Raw genomic sequence first — 25,691 nt, forward strand, 5'->3', positions numbered from 1 at the left:
CTGTCTGTGGGCTCAGATGACCTCAGAGTCCTAGGCACTGGGTAAGAGGTCCAGTTGCATCCGTAAAAGGAACCCTGAGACACGTCTGTGTTGTAATCACATCGTTGTCCCCTGAGAATGACAACTCACTTCCTTATAACTGACAAGGTTCAGCCATGGCCTGGCTGCCCAGCTTTCCACGCAACATCAAGAGCACCTATTCCAGTGTTTGAAAAATTCATAAGGATTTCTTGAGAAAAGGCAATTTAATCTCACCATATGCAAATTCACGGTTTTGTCTTAATCTCTTCTCCACAGCTTCTGTCCGCATGAAATCCTTCTATTTCTTTGGGCTGTTAATATTTGTTGAAGCCGGGCTCGTGGTTTGAAATACTAGCTTTTTGCTAACAAATCCCAAGTGTCTATTTCCACCACCCCTAACCTCTCTTCCAAATGTTAGACTCCTAGACACGACTGTCTATTGGACATCTCCACTTGAATGTTCTAGTAGACATTTCAAACTCATCATGTCCAAGACTGGGTCCCTGACCTCCCATCCCCACCACCCCACTGCCCCACCTTCACCTAGAGCCCTCTCCATGTTGGTCAGTGGCAGCTCTGTCCTTCCTCTTGTTCAGGCCAGAACCCTAGGAGTCATCCCCAGTTCTCTTCCTTTGCAAAACCCCACATCCAGTCCTTCAGGAAATGCCCGTAGTTCTACCCTCAAAATACGTTCAGGATCAGACCAGCGGTTCCAAGTCCCATTGCTGTCACTGGAACAAACCAGCCAACTTCACCTGCATGACAGCAGCAGCCTCATCACAGGTCCTCCATGTCTCCCTTGTCTTGGCTCAGGTCACAGGCAGATCACAGCAGCCTCTACTCCAGCCATTCCACAGCACTGCGTTTTAGTCAGAGGAAAACCCAAAGTCCTCAAGAAACCAACCGGCCTTGCCTCTTCTGACCCCTGCCTCAGCCACTCTGGCCTCCTCCGTGTTGATCAAATGTGCAGGCGTGCTCCTACCTGAGGACACTGGCCTCAGCACTCTCCTCTGCCTGTGTGGCCCTTCCCCCGCGTGTCCTACCTGCCTACTCCCTGCCCACCTCCAACCTTTGTCCAAAGTTCATCTTCTCAATTCTGCAACCTGCCCCCCTTCCCCACCTTTCACTCCAATTCCCCTTTCTTTGACCTACATTTTTTCCCTGTGTTTCCATAATGACTATCTAATTTACTTTATTTCTTCTGTCTGTCTTCCTCTTCTAGAAATTAAGCTCCTCAAAAGCAGGCGTCTTTATCTCTTTCCTAGTAAGTGCATTTCAAGCACCTAGAACAGTCTAGAACAGTCCTAAGTACTGTTCTGGAGCCGTCTAAGGTTCTGCACAGTCAATAAGTACTTGTTGAATGAATGAAACCGTAGTATTTGTGTTGGGTTTTGAGTCTATGTAACAAATTTCCACACATTTAGTGGCTTAAACCAAGGCCTAGTTATTACCTCAGAGTTTCTGTAAGTCAGAAGTCCAGTCATGGCTTAGCTGGGTCCTCTGCTCAGGGTCTCAGAAGGCTGAAATCAAGGTGTCAGCTGGGGTTGCAGTCTTAGCTGAGGCCAATTCCAATACTGGTTCCAGGACTGGCTTCCAAGGTGGGCTGCTGGCAGAATTCAGGTCCGTGCAGTTGTAGGACTGAGAACTTCAGCTCCGAGAGGCTGCCTGTTGTTCCCTGCCACATGCCCTCTCACAGTTTCAGAGTTTGCCTCTTCATGGACAGCAGGAAAGCATCTTGCTGGCCTTAAATCTCTCCCTGAAGGCCTGGGTCCTTTTTAAAAGGGCTCACATGATTGGATCAGAGCCCAAGGTTGGGCTCTCGTTTGATTAACTCAAAATCAACTGATTAAGGACCTTGTGCCTGCAAAATCTCTTTACCTTTACTCCTGAAAATTGGCTTTCCATCACATTTACAAATCCCACCCATACTCAAGGGGAAGGGATTATACAAGATATGTATTTGAGGGGGTTTTCCAGGGAAACTCTGAAGCCTTCTTAGGAGTCTTCCTATAACAACATTTTAAATGATCTTAAGAACATAGCAAGCCTTACCTTTTTTGAATGTCTCATCCATTGGTTTAAAATCAAGCCTGTGTAATTACAGGAAGAGTTCACATGTCAACTTATTTTATTTTTGCCCATCTCCCTTCAATATATCATACTGAACTTCTTTGTTAAAGGAAATAATGTGTTGCACCTACACAGCATTTTTAAGAGCATTTCGATGAAAATAATATTAAAGTTCAAGGATTCATATGAAAGAAATGGAAGATAAACATGAAAGGACAATGCCATGGTTATCTGTTGGTGTCAGCTCCCTTCTACCCCTAGTCCTGCTGGGAATCCCTGAGGATTTCCAAAGGCAAGTGGGAAGATGAAGAAAATATAAGGTCCTGAAGGGACCCAAAAGCTGGATCATGACTCTTCAAATGTCTAAGGCTGCCTTACCATCAGAGAGTGTTTTGGAGCATCTGAGCCTAGCTTAGTGCCACAGCAGACCCTCAGTAAACGTTTGATAAAAAGGGGTGACTGAATGAACGAGCTTACAGAGCCCATTGACCTCTAAGATTCTTTTCAGATTCATAGCATAACAGACTTCATGTATTTTCCTATCAAAGTTATTTTTATTTAAATTTTATTGGATTTCTCAAATAGAAAATAATTTTTCCAATTGTTATCTCATGGATGTATAATTGGATTTGCTCATAGTTGTAAGGATCGTCAGTAATAAAGAATAACATGGTATCTCTAGATCTAGGCACTTGCTTCTTTAAATGTAGGCCAGGGTCAGCGTCTTGGGAATTGTATAGGAGCTTGCTAAACAGGCAGAATCTGAGACTGCTCCAGAGCTGTTTACTTAATAAGAATCTACATTTTATTTTTATTTTATTTTTTTAACATCTTTATTGGAGAATAATTGCTTTACAATGGTGTGTTAGTTTCTGCTTTATAACAAAGTGAATCAGCTATACATATACATACATTTTTAAAAGATTCTCCAGAGGACCTTCAAGATGGCAGAGGAGTAAGACGTAGAGATCACCTTCGTTTCCACAAATACATCAAAAATACATCTACATGTGGAACAACTCCTACTGAACGCTGGCAGACTTCCCAAAAGGCAAAATACTCCCCACTTACCTGGGTAGGGCAAAAGAAAAAAAGAAAAACAGAGACAAAAGAATAGGGACTGGACCTGCACCAGTGGGAGGGAGCTGTGAAGGAGGAAAGGTTTCCACACACTAGGAAGGCCCTTCATGGGTGGAGACTGCGGGTGGCGGAGCGGGGAGCTTCGGAGCCGCGGAGGACAGCACAGCAACAGGGGTGCGGAGGGCAAAGCGGAGAGATTCCCGCACAGAGGATCGGGGCCGACCGGCACTCACCAGCCCGAGAGGCTTGACTGCTCACATGCCTTGACTGCTCACATGGCTTGGCTGCTCATGGTCTGGTGGGCTGGGGCTGGGAGCTGAGGCTCCGGTTTCGGAGGTCAGATCCCAGGGAGAGAACTGGGGTTGGCTGCGTGAACACAGCCTGAAGGGGGCTAGTGCGCCACAGCTAGCTGGGAGGGAGTTCAAGAAAAAGTCTGGACCTGCCTAAGAGGCAACAGACCATTGTTTTGGGGTGCGTGAGAAGGGGGGATTCAGAGCACCACCTAACGGAGCTCCAGAGACGGGCGTGAGCCGCGGCTATCAGCACGGACCCCAGAGACGGGCATGAGATGCTAAGGCTGCTACTGCAGCCACCAGAAAGCCTGTGTGCGAGCACAGGTCACTGTCCGCACCTCTCCTCCCAGGATCCTGTGCAGCCCACAACTGCCAGGGGCCCATGATCCAGGGACAACTTCCCTGGAAGAACACACAGTATGGCTCAGGCTGGTGCAACATCACGCTGGCCTCTGCCCTCACAGGCTTGCCCCACATTCCGTGCCCCTCCCTCCTGGCCTCAGAGAGCCAGTGCCCCCTAAGCAGCCGCTCCTTTAACACCCTCTGGTGTGGGCAAAGAACAGGTGTCAGAAGGTGACCTACACGCAGAGGCGGGGCCAAATCCAAAGCTGAACCCCAGGAGCTGTGCAAACAAAGAAGAGAAAGGGAAATTTCTCCCAGCAGCATCAGGAGCAGCGGATTAAATCTCCACAATCAACTTGATGTACCCTGCATCTGTGGAATACCTGAACAGACAATGAATCATCCCAAAATTGAGGCGGTGGACTTTGAGAGCAACTGTAGACTTGGGGATTGCTGTATGTGATTGACTAGTTTCTGATTTTTATGTGTATCTTAGTATAGTTTTTAGCACTTGTTATCATTAGTGGATTTGTTTATTGGTTTGGTTGCTCTCTTTTTCTTTTTAATTACTCTTTTTAAAATAATTTTTAAAACCTTTTTATTTTAACAACTTTATTTTATTTTATGTAATGTTTTCCCCTCCCTTTTCTTCTGAGCTGTGTGACTGACAGGGTCTTGGTGCTCTGGCGAGCTGTCAGGCCTTAGCCTCTGAGGTGGGAGAGCTGAGTTCAGGACATTGGAACACCAGAGACCTCCTGGCCCCATGTAATATCAATCAGCGAGAGCTCTCCCAGAGATCTCCATCTCAATGCAAAGACCCAGCTCCACTCAATGACCAGCAATCTCCACTGCTGGACACCCTATGCCAAACAGCCAGCAAGATGAACACAACCCCACGCATTAGCAGAGAGGCTGCCTAAAATCACAGTAAGTACACAGACACCCCAAAACCTACCACCAGATGCAACCCTGCCCAGCAGAAAGACAAGATCCAGCCTCATCTACCAGAACACAGGCACCAATCCCTTCCACCAGGAAGCCTACACAACCCACTGGACCAATCTCATCCACTGGGGGCAGAAACCGAAAACAACAGGAACTACGAACCTGCAGCCTGCAAAAAGGAGACCCCAAATACAGTAAGTTAAGGAAAATGAGAAGACAGAGAAATATGCAACAGATGAAGGAGCAAAGTGAAAACCCACCAGGCCAAACCAATGAAGAGGAAAGAGGGAGTCTACTTGAAAAAGAATTCACAGTAATGGTAGTAAAGATGATGCAAAATCTTGTAAATAGAATGGAGAAAATACAAGAAACGTTTAACAAGGGCTTAGAAGAACTAACAAGCAAACCAACAGTGAGGAGCAACACAATAAATGAAATTAAAAATTCTCTAGAAGGAATCAATAGCAGAATAACTGAGGCAGAAGAACGGACAAGTGACCTAGATGATAAAATAGTGGAAATAACTACTGCAGAGCAGAATAAAGAAGAAAGCATGAAAAGAATTGAGGACAGTCTCAGAGACCTCTGGGACAACATTAAATGCACCAACATTAGAATTATAGGGGTCCCAGAAGAAGAGAAAAAAAAAAAAGGACTAAGAAAATATTTGAAGAGATTATAGTTAAAAACTTCCCTAATATGGGAAAGGAAATAGTCAATCAACTCCAGGAAGCACAGAGAGTCCCATACAGGATAAATCCAAGGAGAAACACACCAAGATACATATTAATCAAGCTATCAAAAATTAAATACAAAGAAAAAATATTAAAACCAGCAAGGGAAAAGCAACAAATAACATACAGGGGAATCCCCACAAGGTTAACAGCTGATCTTTCAGCAGAAACTCTGCAAGACAGAAGGGAGTGGCAGGACATATTTAAAGTGATGAAAGGGAAAAACCTACCACCAATATTACTCTACCCAGCAAGGATATCATTCAGATTTGACGGAGAAATTAAAACCTTTACAGACAAGCAAAAACTAAGAGAATTCAGCACCACCAAACCAGCTTTACAACAAATGCTAAAGGAACTTCTCTAGGCAGGAGACACAAGAGAAGGAAGAGACCTACAATAACAAACCCAAAACAATTAAGAAAATGGTCATAGGAACATACATATCAATAATTACCTTAAATATAAATGGATTAAATGCTGCCACCAGAAAACATAGACTGGCTGAATGGATACAAAAACAAGACCTGTATATATGCAGTCTACAAGAGACCCACTTCAGACCTAGGGACACAGACTGAAAGTGAGGAGAGGGAAAAAGATATAGCATGCAAATGGAAATCAAAAGAAAGCTGGAGTAGCAATTCTCATATCAGACAAAATAAACTTTAAAATAAAGACTATTACAAGAGACAAAGAAGGACACTACATAATGATCAAAGGATCAATCAAAGAAGATATAACAGTTGTAGATATTGATGCACCCAACATAGGAGCACCGCAATACATAAGGCAAATGCTAACAGCCATAAAAGGGGAAATCGACAGTAACACAATCATAGTAAGAGACTTTAACACCCCACTTTCACCAATGGACAGATCATCCGAAATGAAAATAAATAAGGAAACATGAGCTTTAAATGACACATTAAACAAAATGGACTTAAATGATATTTATAGGACATTCCATCCAAAAACAATAGAATACACTTTCTTCTCAAGCGCTCATGGAACATTCTCCAGGATAGATCATATCTTGGGTCACAAATCAAGCCTTGGTAAATTTAAGAAAATTGAAATCATATCAAGGATCTTTTCCGACCACAACGCTATAGACTAGATATCAATTACAGGAAAAAAACTGTAAAAAATACAAACACATGGAGGCTAAACAATACACTACTAAATAACCAAGAAATCACTGAAGAAATCAAAGAGGAAATCAAAAAAATACCTAGAAACAAATAACAATGAAAACATGACGACCCAAAACCTATGTGATGCAACAAAAGCAGTTCTAAGAGGAAAGTTTATAGCAATACAATCCTACCTCAAGAAACAAGAAAAATCTCAAATAAACAACCTAACCTTACACCTAAAGCAATTAGAGAAAGAAGAACAAAAGAACCACAAAGTTAGCAAAAGGAAAGAAATCATAAAGATCAGATCAGAAATAAATGAAAAAAAAATGAAGGAAACAATAGCAAAGATCAATAAAACTAAAAGCTGGTTCTTTGAGAAGATAAACAAAATTGATAAACCATTAGCCAAACTCATCAAGGAAAAGAGGGAGTGTACTCAAATCAATAAAATTAGAAGTGAAAAAGGAGAAGTTACAACAGACACTGCAGAAACACAAAGCATCCTAAGAGACTACTACAAGCAACTCTATACCAGTAAAATGGACAACCTGGAGGAAATGGACAAATACTTAGAAAAGCACAACCTTCGGATACTGAATCAGGAAGAAATAGAAAATATAAACAGACCAATCACAGGCACTGAAATTAAAAATCTTCCAACAAACAAAAGCCCAGGACCAGACAGCTTCCCAGGCAAATTCTTTCAAACATTTAGAGAAGAGCTAACACCTATCCTTCTCTAACTCTTCCAAAATATAGTACAGGGAGGAGCACTCCCAAACTCATTCTACAAGGCCACCATCACCCTGATACCATAACCAGACAAAAGATGCCACAAAAAAAGAAAACTATAGGCCAATATCACTGAGGAGCAGAGATGCAAAAATCCTCAAAAAAATACTAGCAAACAGAATCCAACAGCACATTAAAAGGATCATACATGATGATCAACTGGGGTTTATCTCAGGAATGCAAGGATTCTTCAATATAAACAAATCAATCAATGTGATAAACCATATTAACAAAGTGAAGGAGAAATACCATATGATCATCTCAATAGATGCAGATAAAGCTTTTGACAAAATTCAACACCCATATATGATAAAAACCCTCCAGAAAGTAGGCCTAGAGGGAACTTACCTCAACATAATAAAGACCATATATGACAAACCCACAGCCAGCATCATTCTCAATGGTGAAAAACTGAAACCATTCCACTTAGATCAGGAACAAGACAAGATTGCCCACTCTCACCACTATTATTCAACATAGTTTTGGAATTTTTAGCCACAGCAATCAGAGAAGAAAAAGAAATAAAAGGAATCCAAATCTGAAAAGAAGAAGTAAAGCTGTCACTGTTTGCAGATGACATAATACTATACATAGAGAATCCTAAAGATGCTACCAGAAAACTACTAAAGCTAATCAATGCATTTGGTAAAGTAGCAGGATACAAAATTAATGCACAGAAATCTCTGGCATTCCTATACACTAAGGATGAAAAATCTGAAAGAGAAATTAAGGAAACACTCCCATTTACCATTGCAACATTAAGAATAAAATACCTAGGGATAAACCTACCTAAGGAGACAAAAGACCTGTATGCAGAAAACTATAAGACACTGATGAAAGCAATTCAAGATGATACAGATGGAGAGATGTACCATGTTCTTGGATTGGAAGAATCAACACTGTGAAAATGACTAAAGCAATCTACAGATTCAATGCGATCCCTATCAAACTACCAATGTCACTTTTCACAGAACTAGAACAAAAAATTTCACAATTTGTATGGAAACAAAAAAGACCCCAAATAGTGAAAGCAATCTTGAGAAAGAAAAACGGAGCTGGAGGAATCAGGTTCCCTGACTTCAGACTATACTACAAAGCTACAGTAATCGAGAAGTATGGTACTGGAACAAAAACAGAAATATAGATCAATGGAACAGGATAGAAAGCCTAGAGATAAACCCACGCACATATGGTCACCTTGTCTTTTTTTTTTTTTTTTTTTTTTTTTTTGCGGTACGTGGGCCTCTCACTGTTGTGGCCTCTCCCGTTGCGGAGCACAGGCTCCGGACGCACAGGCTCAGCAGCCATGGCTCACCAGCCTAGCCACTCCGCAGCATGTGGGCTCCTCCTGGACCAGGGCATGAACCCGTGTCCCCTGCATCAGCAGGCGGACTCTCAACCACTGCGCCACCAGGGAAGCTCGGTCACCTTAGCTTTGATAAAGGAGGCAAGAATATACAATGGAGAAAAGACAGCCTCTTCAATAAGTGGTGCTGGGAAAACTGGACAGCTACATGTAAAAGAATGAAATTAGAACTCTCCCTAACACCATACACAAAAATAAACTCAAAATGGATTAAAGACCTAAATGTAAGACTGGACACTATAAAACTCATAGAGGGAAACATAGGAAGAACACTCTTTGACATAAATCACAGCAAGATCTTTTTTGACCCACCTCCTAGAGAAATGGAAATAAAAACAAAAATAAACAAATGGGACCTAATGAAACTTAAAATCTTTTGCACAGCAAAGGAAAACATAAACAAGAGAAAAAGACAACCTTCAGAATGGGAGAAAATATTTGCAAATGAAGCAACTGACAAAGGATTAATGTCCAAAATATAAAAGCAGCTCAATATCAAAAAACAGACCACTCAATCCAAAAATGGGCAGAAGACCTAAACAGACATTTCTCCGAAAAAGATATACAGATTGCCAACAAACACATGAAAGGATGCTCAACATCACTAATCATTAAAGGAATGCAAATCAAAACTACAATGAGGTATCACCTCACACTGGTCAGAATGGCCATCATCAAAAAATCTATAAACAATAAATGCTGGAGAGGGTGTGGAGAAAAGGGAACCCACTTGCATTGTTGGTGGGACTGTAAACTGATACAGCCACTATGGAGAACAGTATGAAGGTTCCTTAAGAAACTAAAAATAGAACTACTAGGCATATACCTTGAGAACCATAATTTAAAAAGAGACACGGGGGCTTCCCTGGTGGCGCAGTGGTTGAGAGTCTGCCTGCTGATGCAGGGGACGCGGGTTTCTGCCCCGGTCCGGGAAGATCCCACATGCCACGGAGTGGCTGGGCCCGTGAGCCATGGCCGCTGAGCCTGCAGGTCCGGAGCCTGTGCTCCACAATGGGAGAGGCCACAACAGTGAGAGGCCCGCGTACTGCAAAAAATAATAATAATAAAAAATAATAATAATAAAAAAGAGACATGTACCACAATTTTCATTTCACCTCTATTTACAGTAACCAGGACATGGATGCAACCTAAGTGTCCATCGACAGATGAATGGATAAAGAAGACATGGCACATATATACAATGGAATATTACTCAGCCATAAAAAGAAACGAAATTGAGAGAAGAACAAATACCGTATGCTAACACATATGTGTGGAATTTAAAAAAAAGAAAATGGTTCTGACGAACCTAGGGGCAGGGCAGGAATAAATACGCAGACATAGAGAATGGACTTGAGGACATGGTGAGGGGGAAGTGTAAGCTGGGAAGAAGTGAAAGAGTAGCACTGACATATATACACTACCAAGTGTAAAATAGCTAGCTAGTGGGAAGCAGCTGCACAGCACAGGGAGATCAGCTCGGTGCTTTGTGCCCACCTAGAGGGGTGGGATAGGGAGGGTGGGAGGGAGACGCAAGAAGGAGGAGATATGGGGATATATGTATACCGTATAGCTGATTTATTTTGTTATACAGCAGAAACTAAACAACAATATAAAGCAATTATACTACAATTAAGATGTTAAAAAAATCAGTTCCATGACTTTATAGACAGACATATTTATTAAAAAAAAACAAACAAAAAAAAAAGATTCTCCAGGTCACTGCATGCAAATGTTTGAGAAGAGCCAGTCACCTCCCCAAACAGGGCGACGTAGCTGCTTAAGTGTGACCTCTGTGTCCCAGAGCTTGGCCTAGGATTTGCGGGGCCCCAGAGGATATTAGGTCCCAGAGCACTAACTCCTCACGCTGTCAAATGCATGAGACACTGCATCTAGATCTGAGCGCCAGCTCAGTCATTCAGGATGCGGGAGAGACTTGCCAAACAAGCTGATATTCAGTGATAAGCACACTCTTTCCGCATGGGAGTCTGCACTGGAAGAAGTCACATTACGGTCAATAGTCTAGGGAGTTCAGTGCAACGTGGGCCAGTTTAAAGAGTCTAATGGCTCAAGTCCCAGTAGCTTTGGGCATTGTTTCCTGCCTTCTCCCTACTCCCCAGGGAGTGAGATGTACCAGAAGCTTCATAGTTGGGAGTCAGGGCCCAGTTTGTCAGGATGGAGCTGAGGATGGACAGAGGGGTCCTTGCTCCCTTTTCCTACTTAACATGTCATCCCTGCCACCTTAATTAGCACATTTATTCCTAAGTATGTTGGTACCATTGATTAGCATACAATTTTCTTTAACATCAGAATGTTTCTAGCCCTACATTTTATCGTTTTTTACTTAGCATACTCTTCAGTTCATACCATTCATTACATGTTAGTTTTAGTAATTCAGTCCTCAGAAAGTGACTGTATTCCAAAACTTCGGGAGGGATTCTTCATTGCCCGTCCATCTACTGTCTACCGAAGTGTATGCATTTGACCTGTGGCTGAAATTCTTTTGTGTGACAGTTTTTCTTTAGATTACTTGCTGACTGTGAGAAGGATCCACCTCAGCTTGACTACACACAGATGCTGCTTTATTTTGCTTGCCATCCAGACAGTGTGGAAGGGGTCTACAGGGCCCTCAGTGTGGCCACTGGGAGTCACGTCTTCCAGCCAATTGAAATGCCTTCTCTTGGTGCAGAAAAGGTAATTGTGGTCCAGGAATGGACTAGCGTTGGGGTCTGGAGGGGATTCCAAAAGATCCTAAACTTCTAACAACAAAGACTGTTTTATATCAATCTCTGTATTTTCCCAGGTTCCTCACACGATGCTTTACTAGGTCTTCGATAAAGCCTTACTCAATTGGATTAAGAACTAGGGACCCACTATCTAAAAAATGTTTTGGTAGTTAAATCCAAATTTGCTCAAAGTTTCTTTGGTGAAACCGAAGTTTGCTCTGTAAAGGGCAGCCTTTACTTTGTGTGAAGTGCTGATCCTGAGAAATGAAAGAACTGGGTATCAACCCAGACTATTTGTCACACTCTGTGGACATTCTATGTAAAACAAGTTCAGGCCTCAGACACATCCCACATGTCTATGACACTTGATAGTATTTCAGGCCCAAACCTGGCCACGTGAATTCCACAGGCACTTTGTGTCACCTGCATCCAGCGACAGAAAAGCTTAATGTCCAATAAAACCTCACATCCCCCTGTCAATTTCTAAAGGGTTGACATTCCCTGTTTTGGGGGAGGTAGAAAAGCCTCAGAACAGGGAAATGACTAATACACTTATTAGGTGTCCATTGGCATGACTTTTTAGTCTTCACCTGGCCTTTTGGGACAGAGCAGTGGCCCTCATGATGGAATGCTTTTTTCTGCTCTTCTTTGTGGACCCAGAGGGGAGAGGGATGCTGCACAGTTCAGACCCCTCGGATGTCCTAGCTGCAGTTCTCTTCCTTCCATACATGTTTGTCAAAACAGAGTTTGCTGGGTTGTCTGAGAAAAAAAATGGGAAGTTCCTATGACAGCTTTCACATCTCAGAAGACATAGGCTCTTTTACAGGCAGCCCTATATTTCAGCCCTGAGCAGGTGACACGGAGGATGTCCTACCCCTTCCATCAGGGGCAGGGCGAGGCCAGAGTGCTGCCTAGGAAGCTGACAACTCAGGGCTCTTCACTTCGATGTACTTTAGACCCAGCATTAACACTGACACAGTGACAGAAAGTTCAGGAAGGAGTTATTGTTATTTCCACTCAAGAATGCTGTCTTCTCAGAACATAGGAAGACCACTTACATTTTCCCAAATAAATGACGAGTTAGATGTGGTCTGCCTGCATCTCTCTACAGACTGGGTCTCCTCAATCCAACACTGGCATGGATCGTAACCTGCCTGGAGGTCTCAATTAACCTGTCCTCAGGGAGACCTTCCCTGACCCGGAATGCTGGCAGGCATCCCTGCCCTGTGTTCCCATAGGATGCTGGGCTTCCCCCCTTCACCATAATCCTCATAGATAACTACTTCTGCAGGGTCAGCTTCCTTTCTGGACTCTGGGCACCCTGTGGCCGGGGATGGGCCATCTGTCTTGCTCTGCATCCCCTAACCTGCCTTCGTGAATCTGAATTACTGCTACAGAGCTCAGTAAACATTTCACTGAGTGGAGCGATCAATTACTTCATGAATTAGCTTTGTAAATCCTACCCTCTGTGTAGCCCTGTGATCTGCAAAGGATATAGAAAAAGCCAAATTTGCTCCAGTAAAGGGATTCCATCTAATTGCCCTTATCCATACAGGAAAGAATGGGAGAATGATGGCCCACACATGGAGGGAACACAGAATAAAGGACAGATCAACATGGGGCTTTACAGATCAAAAGAGGGGTCTAAACCTTCTTCTTTGCCACCTCTGTACCCTTGCTCTTGCTAGCCCCTCCACCTGGAGTACGCGTCAGCTCATCTGGAAAGGTTCGAGGGCTCCCCAGTACCCAAGGCCTATTTCAACCGCCAGATCATTCATGAAGCTTCCCCCGACACACGGAGCACTCCCGCAGCTGGGCCCCATTTACATCCAGATCCTCTCTGGCAAGGCTGAGCACCATCACACGCACCTGTGCATTTACTCAGCAAACATTCATCCAGCACCTCTGGGGATAAAGCAAGTAAAATAAAGACTACAGCAAATGGTGATAGACACTATGAGGAATAAAGAATAGAGGGAAAAATATAGGAGTCTGGATTGGAGTTGCAGTGTTAAATAGAATGGTCACAGAAGGTCTCTCTGTGAAAAGACATGGAAGCAGAGGCCCAGAGTGGTGAGGGAGAGGGCCTTGCAGATAGACCTCTGGATGAAGTGCATTTTAAGTGAAGACAGCAGTTAAGTGCAAAATCTCACAAGTGGGGTCATGCCCGGTGGACCCTAAGGAACCGCAAGTCAGCCAGTATAGCTGGAGGGGAGAGTAGCAGGCAAGGATAGTGACGGGGAGAGGGCTCTGAGGGGCCCTGGAGGGGCGTTGGCTTTGACTGTGTCAAGAGACGAGATGAGAAGTCACTGGAGCAGGGCCGTTTGATTTAAAATGTGCCCCCATACAGGACAGACTGTAGGGGGCAAAGGAGGGAAGTAAGGAGAACTAGTAATTCAGGCAGGGGGTGGTTTATCTATTGAATCCTACTGCTCTTATTCCCACCTTGAGTTGGGGATGACTTGTTACCCATCTTTATGTCCTCCAAAGTAGCAAGTGCTCAGTAGTGCACACAACAAGTACTCGATTAGTGTTTGTGAACATGGCAGGGAAAGAAGAGAAGAAAGAGACGAAGAGAGAAAGAAGGGAGGGACTCCCATCTCCAAGGTAGAGAGGAGCAGAGCAGACGTTCCAGAGGCAGAGGCAACAGCAGGTTCCGGAGGCCCGACCCAGCCAGAAAGACCAGGAAAAGGAAGTATGTGCTACAATGGTTGCCATAGCAACAGACAGCTCTCTGGGTGGGTAGCAGCCAAGCCAGCTAGCACAGGAAGGCACTGCATCCCTTCTGTCCCTGACCCGGTGGGTCATTCACCGGGAGCTAGTGCCCATCCAGGAAGCAGCTCCCCTGGAGTACTCCTCTTAAGAGCTCTTTCAAAGCCCAAGGACACTGCACAGGAACTGCCCCATGACCACTGCACAACAGAGATGAAACCAGGGTGGGGCAGGGATCGGGCGCAGGTCTGTCACACACCACACACACAGGACTACTCCTGGCTGGGAGTGAACCATAGGAGCTTTTGAAATACAGGATCCACCCACCTTCCTCATTCTTGCCTACTCCCATAGCCCTCACCATCCTGCCTCCAATTATGCCGCCTCCGTTCTGTGCCCTTTCCAACTGTATTCTAGTTCCCCGGGCAACTTTATCCCAGGAAGGCAAAATGAGCCTGCTCAGAAATAACACCTCCAATAGATCTATATTCCCTCCCACGACATTTAATGGGATCTCGGATTTTGCTTCCCAAAAAACAACTGGAAATCTCCCTGATAATTCATTCTTTCTGAGTCTATATCTGCTACTCACACTGTTTTATTCACCGTGGCACAGACCTCCTGTTAAAACCCACGGCTTTCTGGGTAATTTAAAAGAAGCTCAAGAGCAAAGCACTCAGGAGCAGGCACTAGTCACCGTGAAGCTTCAAATAAGTTGATATTTGATAGAATGCTTCACCCTAACCTGTGGAGTTTGGGGTTATGATATTGGAATTTAGTAAAATATGAGCTTGAACCCCCCACATTTTGAGAGTCTTGTTAAAGCATCTTGACAGAGATGGTTTGAGGCCTTGGGTTTCGAAAAGCTTAAATGTGCATCCCATTCTGCTCTTTGATGCTTTGCTCACATTAGTCCTAAGGTCTGATCTTCTGTTCTGCCTTCTGAGATGTGGGACTAAGCAGACTGAATGGCAGAAATGCACAGTCAGGCACCACTCCAGGGGCACGTTTGCTGGGAGTCCTCGAGGGCCGTCTCTGAGAGTGTGACGTAGTGTTTGCTAGCACCACAATCTGCCCCGCTGCTTGGAAGATAATGTGACTCACACAGAGTTTTGTTTTTTTTTTTGTTTTTTTGTTTTTGTTTTTGCGGTACACGGGCCTCTCACTGTTGTGGCCTCTCCCATTGCGGAGCACAGGCTCCAGACGCGCAGGCTCAGCGGCCATGGCTCACGGGCCCAGCCTCTCCGCGGCATGTGGAATCTTCCCGGACCGGGGTACGAACCCGTGTCCCCTGCATCGGCAGGCGGACTCTCAACCACTGCGCCACCAGGGAAGCCTTCACACAGAGTTTTGATGTCACTAATTATTGCTCATTCAGAAGCCCTGGCTTTTCTCCAAACCAGCATCCCTGGTTTTGTTCATCTACCCACATTCACAGTCAGCGCCTGTTGGGAGCCCCCTCTTGCGCACACCCTGCAGTCCCGCCAGGATGCTGAACTGGCTCCTTTGGTCCTGATCTTGGCCTCCCTCTTCTCCCGCCCCTCCGGCTGAACCACTAAGTCTATTCTGTTCCAGTCCCCTAGAGAGCAAAAATAGCAAACATTTATAAAGCATCCTCTGATATAACAAGTTAAGGATTCTTCACTCAAATGTTTAAATTGTTATCTTTTGACTAAAATAAAAAAATCTATTTATCCCATGATGATTATAACAAGTCTTTGAGAAGCTGGGCCCTCTGTAGTTATGGAAATAGTGCAGAGAGAGCAGGTTCCCTCTCTGTTCAATTTTGGTATTGCCTGCTTATCCAGCCCAGCTAGTCATGTGCTCACCCACAGGTTCTGTCTGTCTTCTCTGCGTAGCACCTGTGCTGCCCTTTGACTAGAAATTCATTCATCTTTCAGTCATTCAGCAAGATGTTCTACATCTCGACTGTGTTCATTTCAGCACAGCAAATATTCTATAGCCCCGGGGAGATTATTGACGGGTAGCCAGTGTGATGATTCCCAGGCTTCTTAGATGGAGACAAAAAAGCTAGTTTCACATTTCTGCCAAGTAGTATTTCAACTGTTTAAAATGGAGAAGAGGCTGGATGAACAGATAGATAGATAGGTAGATAGATAGATAGATGATAGATAGATAGATAGACAGATAATAGGTAGATGATAGATAGAAAGAAAGATAGATAGATAGATAGATAGATAGATTATAGATAGGTAGATGATAGATATCTGTACTTAATCCCAAAAACTTCATCTGCTAGAGCATTCTCCCCCCACCCTCCAAGATTAGATTAAATTCCCAATTTACCAAAGGATATGGAAACCCAACTAAAGCAAGGTGACCACACAGAGCTAGAGCAAATACAACCTGTCTCTACTGCACTATCCTCAGCCCCTGCAAATCCCTCAGAGGGGCTTACGACAACCAAAGGCTTAATTCTGTTCTGTGTTATAATCCTTTTATACATGGGACTTACGTGGCTCTTTGGAAAGAACTTGCGCGATCTATGCACTTAATGCTTCTACTGAATCGAGCATTTACAGGTATTGGCACCCTGCTCTAATTGTAAGCCTAAATTAGCATTTTTCCTTCATCGGAATAAAGGAGAATGAGCCCTCAGGTGTTCTCTGACATCGGGCCAGTCAACATTCTGAAAATGCCCATTTTTCTATGGCAAATCATTGAATATCTCATCATCAGAAACACACACACACACATTTATAACAGTAAATACAGAAAGTACAAATCTACTGTAAAGAATTTGAAAAATACAAAACAAAGTGAAAAAGAAATCACCTGTCTGCCCAATCAGAGGTAGCTACTTTCAATTCTTTAATGTATCTGTTTCTCTTTTTTTCATTTATAAGTATAGATATATACGAAAATGAGGATCCTGGTATATTTATTATTTGTGTTCTGTTTCCTTTCTGCACTCATCCCATGAGTATTTTCTCATGTCACTCAGTATCCTTCTAAGCCAAAATGTTCACAGCAGCATAGTATTCTGCCACAGACCGACACTATCACTGATGTCACCATTCCCCATTTTTGGAGCCATAGGTTATCTATTTGTGCTGTAAGTAACACGGAATGAACATCCCTATACAAAAGTCTTTGTGTACATGAATATTTCTTTAGAATCAATTCCTAGATCAATAATTATGGCATCAAAGGGTAGGCATATTTTTCAGGCTTTTGGTACGTAAGAAATTACATCAGAAACAATTTACTTTCCCATGCTCAGAATGCAGGTGTCTGAGTTCATGGCTCTTGGCCAAGTGTCAATGAACAGCAATAAGAATCCCAATCTGTCCGTATTCAATTTGTTTTCTATTTTACCTTCTGGACGTTTAGTCGGGTTTAACCTCCAGTATCTAAACAAACATTCCCAAAGCTTCTTAGAATCTGTCAAGCTTGAGAAATTAACTTGCCCACAACCTCTTGACTGCAGGCAATTTCCAAAGCAAATCCTGTTCAGAAATCTAGCTTCATGTGTAAAAGTCTGACAGTGGTTTTACACAAATTCATTCCACTGTCCTTTCACTGAGGAATACGGTGTATCTGGCAACGTAGTGAGCAGAAGCCTGTATGGAGGTAAGACGCCCCTACACTGAGGCCTCTGTCAACTACCAGCAGAACTGCTCTGGGATTTCAACATGATTTCCAGTGCAGCAAGCATATTCTATCTCTAGATTTTGTTTAGCTAGTTTGCAGTAGGCACTATCATCCCAGGGCATAGAAAGTATGGGACCAAACTGGTGTTTTCTAAATATCTCTATTCCTGGAAAGACTTCATGTTCTCTTCATTGAATTGCACAGACCTCCTCCTTTACTGATATGAGTCCCATTGAGGAATGTCCTGAACTTGAGGACAATTTTATAAGTGAAGAAAGGGAATTACAAGAGGAAGGGGAGGAAAAGGAAGAAGAAATCTCTGAAAACGCGAACACGGAAATGATTTCCATGGAAACGCTGCTCAAAGTGTTCCGAGGAGCAAACGAAGCACAGGACGCTAACAGATTTGCCAGCCACCAAAAGACAGAGAACATGTATTCAGAGGTTGGTTAGATTATTTCATAAAAGGGGCAACCTGTACCCAAGAGAAGTTTCCCTCAATTTTGAGCCTATGTTCATAGAATTTCTCCCCAAATGTATCACCATATAGAAATTATGATGATTCCTTTCAAAAACAAACATTTTAACATCATCAGAATTGTAAAGTTAATCAACTTTTTTTTTTTTTTTTTTCCTTTTAAGAACTTCATAAAAGTATTTCAGGACCTAGGTTCCAAGAATCTGGAGCCAATTGAAGTTGCTATTCTTCTGAAGCATCCTTTTATTCAAGATCTGATTTCAAGTTATCCAGACTATAAAATCCCTGTGAGTATTACCCCCAAGGTCCTAATACAGTCTTGATTTGGTTGAGTTCAGGTTCAGGGCTTGGTGGGATATCACAAATGTGGAGGAGCAGAAGGAAGGAAGCAGCTGAACTAGGCTGGAACAGGGTCCGAAGAAGCTAAACTAGTAACAGCGTCAGGCCAGAAAGGCCACAGCCCTCGATGCCCAAATGGCAGCAAGTTCAGACAGAGTAGAGGTGACTGTCAGTGCATCGGTACCACGATAGAACTATCAGTGTATGGATAATACTATTAGTACCACAGATAGGACCACCAGTACTAGGGATAGTACCATGGGGCTGCCCCATCGGGACTCTAAGGACTTGGGTCTACCACAGCAGGCTGGAGGTAGGTGGCTGTTAAAGCTGGGTGGGTGGTAGTATTCATGTTCTGCATGTTATTCCAGCCATCGAATGGCCCTGGCTTATGATTGAAGAGTATGGAAAAAAGAGTCCCCCTGCCGAAGAGAACTAAGGGGACCATGATCCCCAACCAAGTGCTGATTTATTCACCGTACTCTAATCATGGTACACATTGTCTCTGCAGCTCATGCAGTGACAGTGCTTATGAAGGAATGTGTGAGGGTTCCCTCAGAGAAACTGTTCAAGATGGGAAAACTGAGGACAAAACCTAGAGAGACCGGACCAAGTCAGCAGAATAAAGGAAGGAAGAGAGGTAGAGCTGTGTCTCAGAGCTACCTTAACCACGCACATCTCAAACACACGTGCTGAATGTGCACCCACCGGGCAAGTCCCGGGTCCCCAACAGTAAGGGCTACAGAAAGCAGGGGGTGACCCCCTTTCAGAGTGTGGCAGGTTGCTACAACCCTCTCACAAGCCTCACACACTTAACAGTGTGAAGTCTTCCTATTTGCCTCCCGTTAGTTGTTTATTGGACTACAAAGAGTTTGCTGAGTTTAAGATAAAAACGCTTTCACTTTGATAAGATGCAAGTGATCTAAGAGGCGTTTCTCCTGACCCCTCAGTGATAACCTGCTATGCCCGGAAATCAGACTATGCAGACTTAAATATCTTTGTACCTACATTTATTTGCCCTAAATTGATGATCCTTTTTACACTTTATTACTTCTGTTGGCAATAATTGAAACTGATTTCTAACCAGCTGGCAGACACTAAGCACTTTCAGTAGTGAAGTATGATGACAGCATTTAAGAACATAGTTTCTGGAATCATAAAGTCATGGGACTGAATCTCGGATCCACCACTCACTAGATATCTGACCTTAACTTTCTCATGACCCTGGCTTTCTCATCTGTTAAGTGGGGATAACACCCATTCCTAATTCAAAGCGTTGTGGAAAGGATTAAAGGAGATGGTGCCTCTAAAGCACTGGGCACAGTATCTGACACATGGCAAGTACTACAGAAACGATGGCTGTTAGGATATCTATTCAATACTGAGCACTTACAACTGAGGTTAGTAAAATAAATTTCCATGGGAGACAGCAACATGCGTACCAAACTCAGTTGTTGCTCCCAAATTCCACTTCTGTCTGCAGCAGAATGTTTACTCACAGGAATTAAATCAATAACAGAATGATAGAAGGTAAACCACACCCAAGCGCAAAATTACAGGAATTCAAAACATAGGACTTTTTGTGCTAGAAACTGAGTCTTCAAAGATGGCTGGAGTGTAAGAAAGTTGAGAGGGTGGGGAGAGAAGGTCTATGTGGATTTTGCTGTAGGGGTGGAGAGGAGACCACATCCTGGGTGGAAAGAGAGGCCCGGGGTAAGGCGTGGAAGCCGGGCAGCGTGGAGGAGTGGAACCCCACTGGTTGAAGAGCAGACAGCAGGCTGTGAGGGGCTTGGAGTGATCCCGTTGAATTAGTAAGATCAGGCCAGATTTCAAAGAACCCAGACATCACAGGGGGAAATTTAGTTTCAGTTTGAAAAGCGATGGAGAATGGCTGGGCTTCTGAGCAGGGGCATGATGTGATGTGAATTTCTTCATCCCTAAGTGTTTCTTTGCCTCTTAAGCATATCATATCATTATGTCTCCACATTTAAGAGACCTCTTTTTTAAATTATTCGTGTCTCTTTATTTAAACAGGCCCAAAATATTTGGAAATGTGGTTGGCAATGTTCTAAGTCATTGTACTCATACATCCCACAAGCATTTACATTGCGACTGATATGTCACAGGTCCCTTTTCGGCATCGTATACTCCATACTTGCGTTAGTAAAGACCAGCTTTCTTCCCCACTTAGGATGAGGGGATAAGTCAGTATGACCCTGGAATTAGTGGGAACAGAGCACACCAGAACTAGACAAAGGGTGGAGAGAAGTGGGTGGGTGGGTGTCACAGAAAGGATGGGCAGCAGTCTGCCAGCTGTGGGTGTCTCCCTGCTTTTGCCTTCCTCTGGGCAACCATCATTCTGTGTGAGATGTGTTCCAGAAGCCCATCACTTGAGACTGCATTTCATCCTACACATTCTGTTCCACATTTCAGGGAACAGCCCTCCTATTTTAAGCCAGTAAAATAATCTTCAAATCCTTAGAATTATATATAACAGGGTTTATCTTACATTACCAAGAACAATTAGGACCCTAAAACGATGCCACGCTTATTTCCTCCTATAATGGGAGAACTCCCTACAAAGTCAGGACGATTTGGGGAACATTCTTACTTCTGGAGACTTGAGAATGACTTAATATGATTGACTTGCAGAGAAGATTCTATCGGCACTTTCCTGGAAAAAGAAACCCACCAACAGATGACTGACTGCCTTCGAAGGTAAGTCCCCTGAAGATGTGTTCTGACGCCCAGGGAAAGCTGACGTCCACAGGGCTCTTGTTAGTTTGCATATTTCCTTCATTTTGGAAGGAGTTTTATCAACTTGCACCCCAGCTGAAGCACTCCTGACGTTTTAGAGCAGCACAGGACCGACTCCGCTGTGGCAGGATGTCTGATATTCTGGGCTGCAGCCCACTATATTCCAGGAGCTCCTTGATGCATTGATGACCAAAATGACCTCTGCACATTTTCCAAATCCTCTCTGGTGCAACAGACCCCTCTGGCTGAGAGACCCCCAGCTGGAGGGTATCTGACCTCCCATGAACCAGCATCATAGCTCGGGGATCACCTGATACTCTAACAGTAGAAAAAGAGTTCATCAGTCTGTCTGTCTGTCTGTCCGATGGTTCATTCCTTCATTGCCAAGGTGCTTCTGCTGAGTCAGCTTCTTCAACCCTCCCCATCCTGGTCCTTTGCATCTCCTCCCTGTCGCTCCATCCTGGAATCTCATGAGACGGTGGTGGACCACACGCTATCATCTAATCCCGGAGCTTTCATCTGATTGTGACCCAAGGAGAGCTGAGCCTTGGACCTGAAAAGCCTAACTGTGATGTTCGAAAAGGAAAGAGGTTCCCTTTCCAGTAAGGTGCTCTATTCTCATTTTCACTAAGCAAATAAAGAAAAGAAAGAAAGGAAAAGAAAAAAAAAAAAAATCTCTGAAGACTCAGTTACCAACACTCTCATCCTGTCATCATTTTTTTGCTCCAGATATCCATGTACAAGTAAATAGATCACATTTTTAAAATGAACTTTAACCACAGTGATGTTATTTGAAGATCTTTCAAGATAAGTAGGGCAAAAACTAGAGTGTGGTTTTTCAGGTTAAAATGTTGTTTGCTGCTACAAACAGTGGGAAGTGAAGGTCGTCGCCTAACAGCTCTGTGTTTACAAGGTTCATGTTTGGAAGCAACACGCATTTTAAATACATGTGAAAAAAAAGCGAGTGTGCGTAATTATTTTGATACGTTGTATTTTTTGCTCCTTCTGGTGGGTGGCCTGGCTTTGTGGTTAGGAGAGCAGAGTCAGGGACCCTGCTGACTGGGTTCACACTTACGAACTGTGTGACCTTGGGCAAGTGACCTCGTAGTGCCTTGGTTTCCCCATCTGTAAAATAGGGTTAATTATCACACATACCTCACAGGGTCCTTGTATGGATGAAATGACTTAATCCATATAAAGTGCTTAGCTCCGTGCTTGGTAGATAGAAAGCACTCAATACATAGTAATTATTATTACTATAATTATTACTGCTGGTCTGCTGGTGGTTGCAGTTCATAGGAAATATTTCTGAGCCATGCAAAATTGTACATGGATGAACTAAAAAGCTGGCATTTCAACTCCCGAATTCAGTGTCTGCTCTTTGGAAAGAAAGGAGGTTTTCACTGGTGCAGTGCCATGATGACAGAGGGTCCAAACCAAAGTCCCAGGAAGCCCCATGTGGTCAATTCTTATGCAGAAGATCCAGATTTTGTGTTGGAATTTACAGTTATTTAATCTAAAGTCACTTATTTAACTTTAGTTTCATAGATCTTTTACAGACAGGTTATTTTCAAGGAAACTTCCTAAATTGTTAAGAAAATGCTTTGGTTAAATGTAACAAGATCAATGAGGACACTGTCACTGGGAGGTTAGTGAGTAAAGTCAATTAATTTCCTCTGATAAATAGATTTACAAGTATAAGTGGACATTGGATTTTTCTATACTAATCCAGCCAATGTAGTTTCTTGTGATGCAAACATATGCTGAATAAATGTGGATTTCTTTTAACAAGCCTGTACATCAAGCATACAGCCTTAAAATTAAGGGTTCCATTCACTAGGAGATAGAAATAAATCTTTTCATGTTAAAATCATAATGTCACAGGAGAATTTCTTAGAAACAAATGAGTCGGGACCCAATTATGTGAGGGCAAAATACCTACAAATATAAATGTAACTGGAAGAGACACAATCTTTAAGGTATCTGACTTGAAGATATACTCCAACCATCTCCTTTATGTTTATAACAAAACATGATGGCTGCTTCGGCGCTTTGTGTTTTCAAGGCACCCATGTCAAACATTTCCAGACTCTCTCAGGCTTTTCTCCACTAACTGCTGCTTAAAACTATGGCCCCTGACTTCAGCTATAAGTCTAGCCAATCTGATTTAAATACTAGAGTTTATAATGTTCCCCCTTGCTCTGGAGTGTCAAGTAATCACAGGACTGCTCATTCCTTAATCCCCAAGTTAACAGTCCCTAGTCAGCATTAGCCATTTATAAACAATATACTATGCAAAGAAGACGTGTTAGTAAGAACTGTGGAGGGTAGGACCAGGATGGTCAGGGGTCCCTTAGGTCCCTTAGCTCACCTAAGATTGACCTTTGGCTGTAGGAGATCTGTATTTTCAAAGAACAAGCTCCTTCAAGAAAATGATTCACTATGGTTCCTGGAAGTGACTGGTACAGAGATGTGTGCGTCCCTCAGCAGGGGTCTGTTCAGGCACTGAACTAACTCATGTGTTCATGAGCGAAATGACTACTGTCAAATAGAAACCTCTGGGGCTTCCCTGGTAGCGCAGTGGCTGGGAGTCCGCCTGCCGGTGCAGGGGACTGCATTGGGTCAATCCCTGGCCCCGGAGGATCCCACATGCTGCAGGGCAGCTGGGCCTGTGCTCTGGAGCCCGCGCACCACGGCTGCTGAATCCCACGTGCCTGGAGCCTGTGCTCTGCGGCGGGAGGGGCCACGACAATGAGAAGCCCGCGCCACACAGGGAGGAGTGGCCCCGGCTCGCCACAGCTGGAGAGGGTCCGCTCAAAGCAGCGGGGACCCAGCACAGCCAAAAATAAATAAATAAATTAATTAATTAAAAAAAATAGAAACCTTTGGAACTCAGCTCTGAGGAAAAGAAACATATTCTTAAAGCACTTTCCTAAAAAAATAATAAAAAAACTAGAAACTGCATAAATATAATTCTACATTTTTCACACGTGCTTGTACCCCATCTACATTGTGATAGTGTCTTAAATTTATTTTACAAACACCTGTGATTTGTGTGTGTGTGTGTGTGGTACGCGGGCCTCTCACTGCTGTGGCCTCTCCCGTTGCGGAGCACAGGCTCCGGACGCGCAGGCTCAGCGGCCACGGCTCACGGGCCCAGCCGCTCCGAGGCATGTGGGATCTTCCCGGACCGGGGCACGAGCCCGTGTCCCCTGCATCGGCAGGCGGACTCTCAACCACTGCGCCACCAGGGAAGCCCAAACATCTGTGATTTAAAATGTAACATAGCTGGGTATTTTAAGTGGACAAAAAACAGATCATTCAATCTCTAATGTTAAAAAAAAAAAAAAAAACAGAAATGAGATAGTCCCCCCACCCTCAAAATAATCTGCTGTTCTAAAATTCTACAAATCTCTAGACATGATTAATTTGGCATTAGACTTTTCCTTCAATAGAAGGTGGATACTGTTTGTTATTGATTGATAGGGAAATAATGTTTTGCCTTTCCCATTACTGACAAACTCTGCTTTTACAAATGTTATTTAATCTGATATGACACCTCTGTTATTAGATATTATTAGATGAGGAAATGGAATCTCCAAGATCTTTGCTACCTTTCCAAGGGCACAACTAGTAAGTTGCAAGGCAGGATTCAAGCTAAATAGAGAACAATTTTCTCAAAGGAAAAAATAAAAACAACTTACTGTTTAATCACTGCCACATATTAGGTGATCATTCATTCTAACTCATTTACTAATATTTGTGACTTCTCTTTGAATCTCTTCTCTTAGGATGTTAAAATAATTCTCCAAAGGAGTGAGCATGTACAAGGAAGTGACGAAGAGAGGTCTCCTTCCAGACTCACAGAGGAAAAGAAATGAAGACAAGAGAGGGGCAATGAATCTTCCAGACATCAAGTGTAAACATGGTGTTTGTTGTATACATTATCATCATAAGTGTAGAAATGACCCCTACCAGGCTATGAGGGGCACGGAAAAGGGAGTCTTCCTTAACTTGGAGAATATTCTGTAATAAACTTTAAATTTCCAAGCAAAAATCCGAAGTAAGAAGGAGTGCATTTTGAAGTGATTCCGAAAATAAAAGGCACCAGAACAATATGTTCAAATATAAACATACACATTAAGTCATGAACAGTCCCTGTGAGAAGTATCTACATTAGGCAGATACAGTGAAAATTGCCCCAAAGCTCCATGTCAGAGCAGCATGGCTGCATACAGTTTGTCGTTCTCACTCCATAAAATTCCAAGGTGTATCTCAC

General features: G+C 43.4%; 1 protein-coding gene across 1 annotated transcript in view; it reads left to right on the plus strand.

Annotated features, from left to right (window-relative positions):
- Nucleotides 1-25,469, plus strand: part of LOC103069200 (sperm flagellar protein 2-like) — a gene marked incomplete at its 5' end in the record, with an annotated part of 72,570 nt that extends 47,101 nt beyond the window's left edge. The window contains 4 exons of the mRNA XM_007461849.1: nt 11,300-11,479; nt 18,043-18,282; nt 18,481-18,603; nt 25,204-25,469. Coding sequence (XP_007461911.1) covers nt 11,300-11,479; nt 18,043-18,282; nt 18,481-18,603; nt 25,204-25,293 — 633 coding nt within the window. The remainder of the gene's footprint in view (nt 1-11,299; nt 11,480-18,042; nt 18,283-18,480; nt 18,604-25,203) is intronic.
- Between the last annotated feature and the right edge of the window lie 222 nt (nt 25,470-25,691).

The sequence above is a fragment of the Lipotes vexillifer genome, unplaced genomic scaffold (genome assembly GCF_000442215.2).
Source record: "Lipotes vexillifer unplaced genomic scaffold, Lipotes_vexillifer_v1.1 scaffold715, whole genome shotgun sequence".
Classification (NCBI taxonomy): Eukaryota; Metazoa; Chordata; class Mammalia; order Artiodactyla; family Lipotidae; genus Lipotes; species Lipotes vexillifer.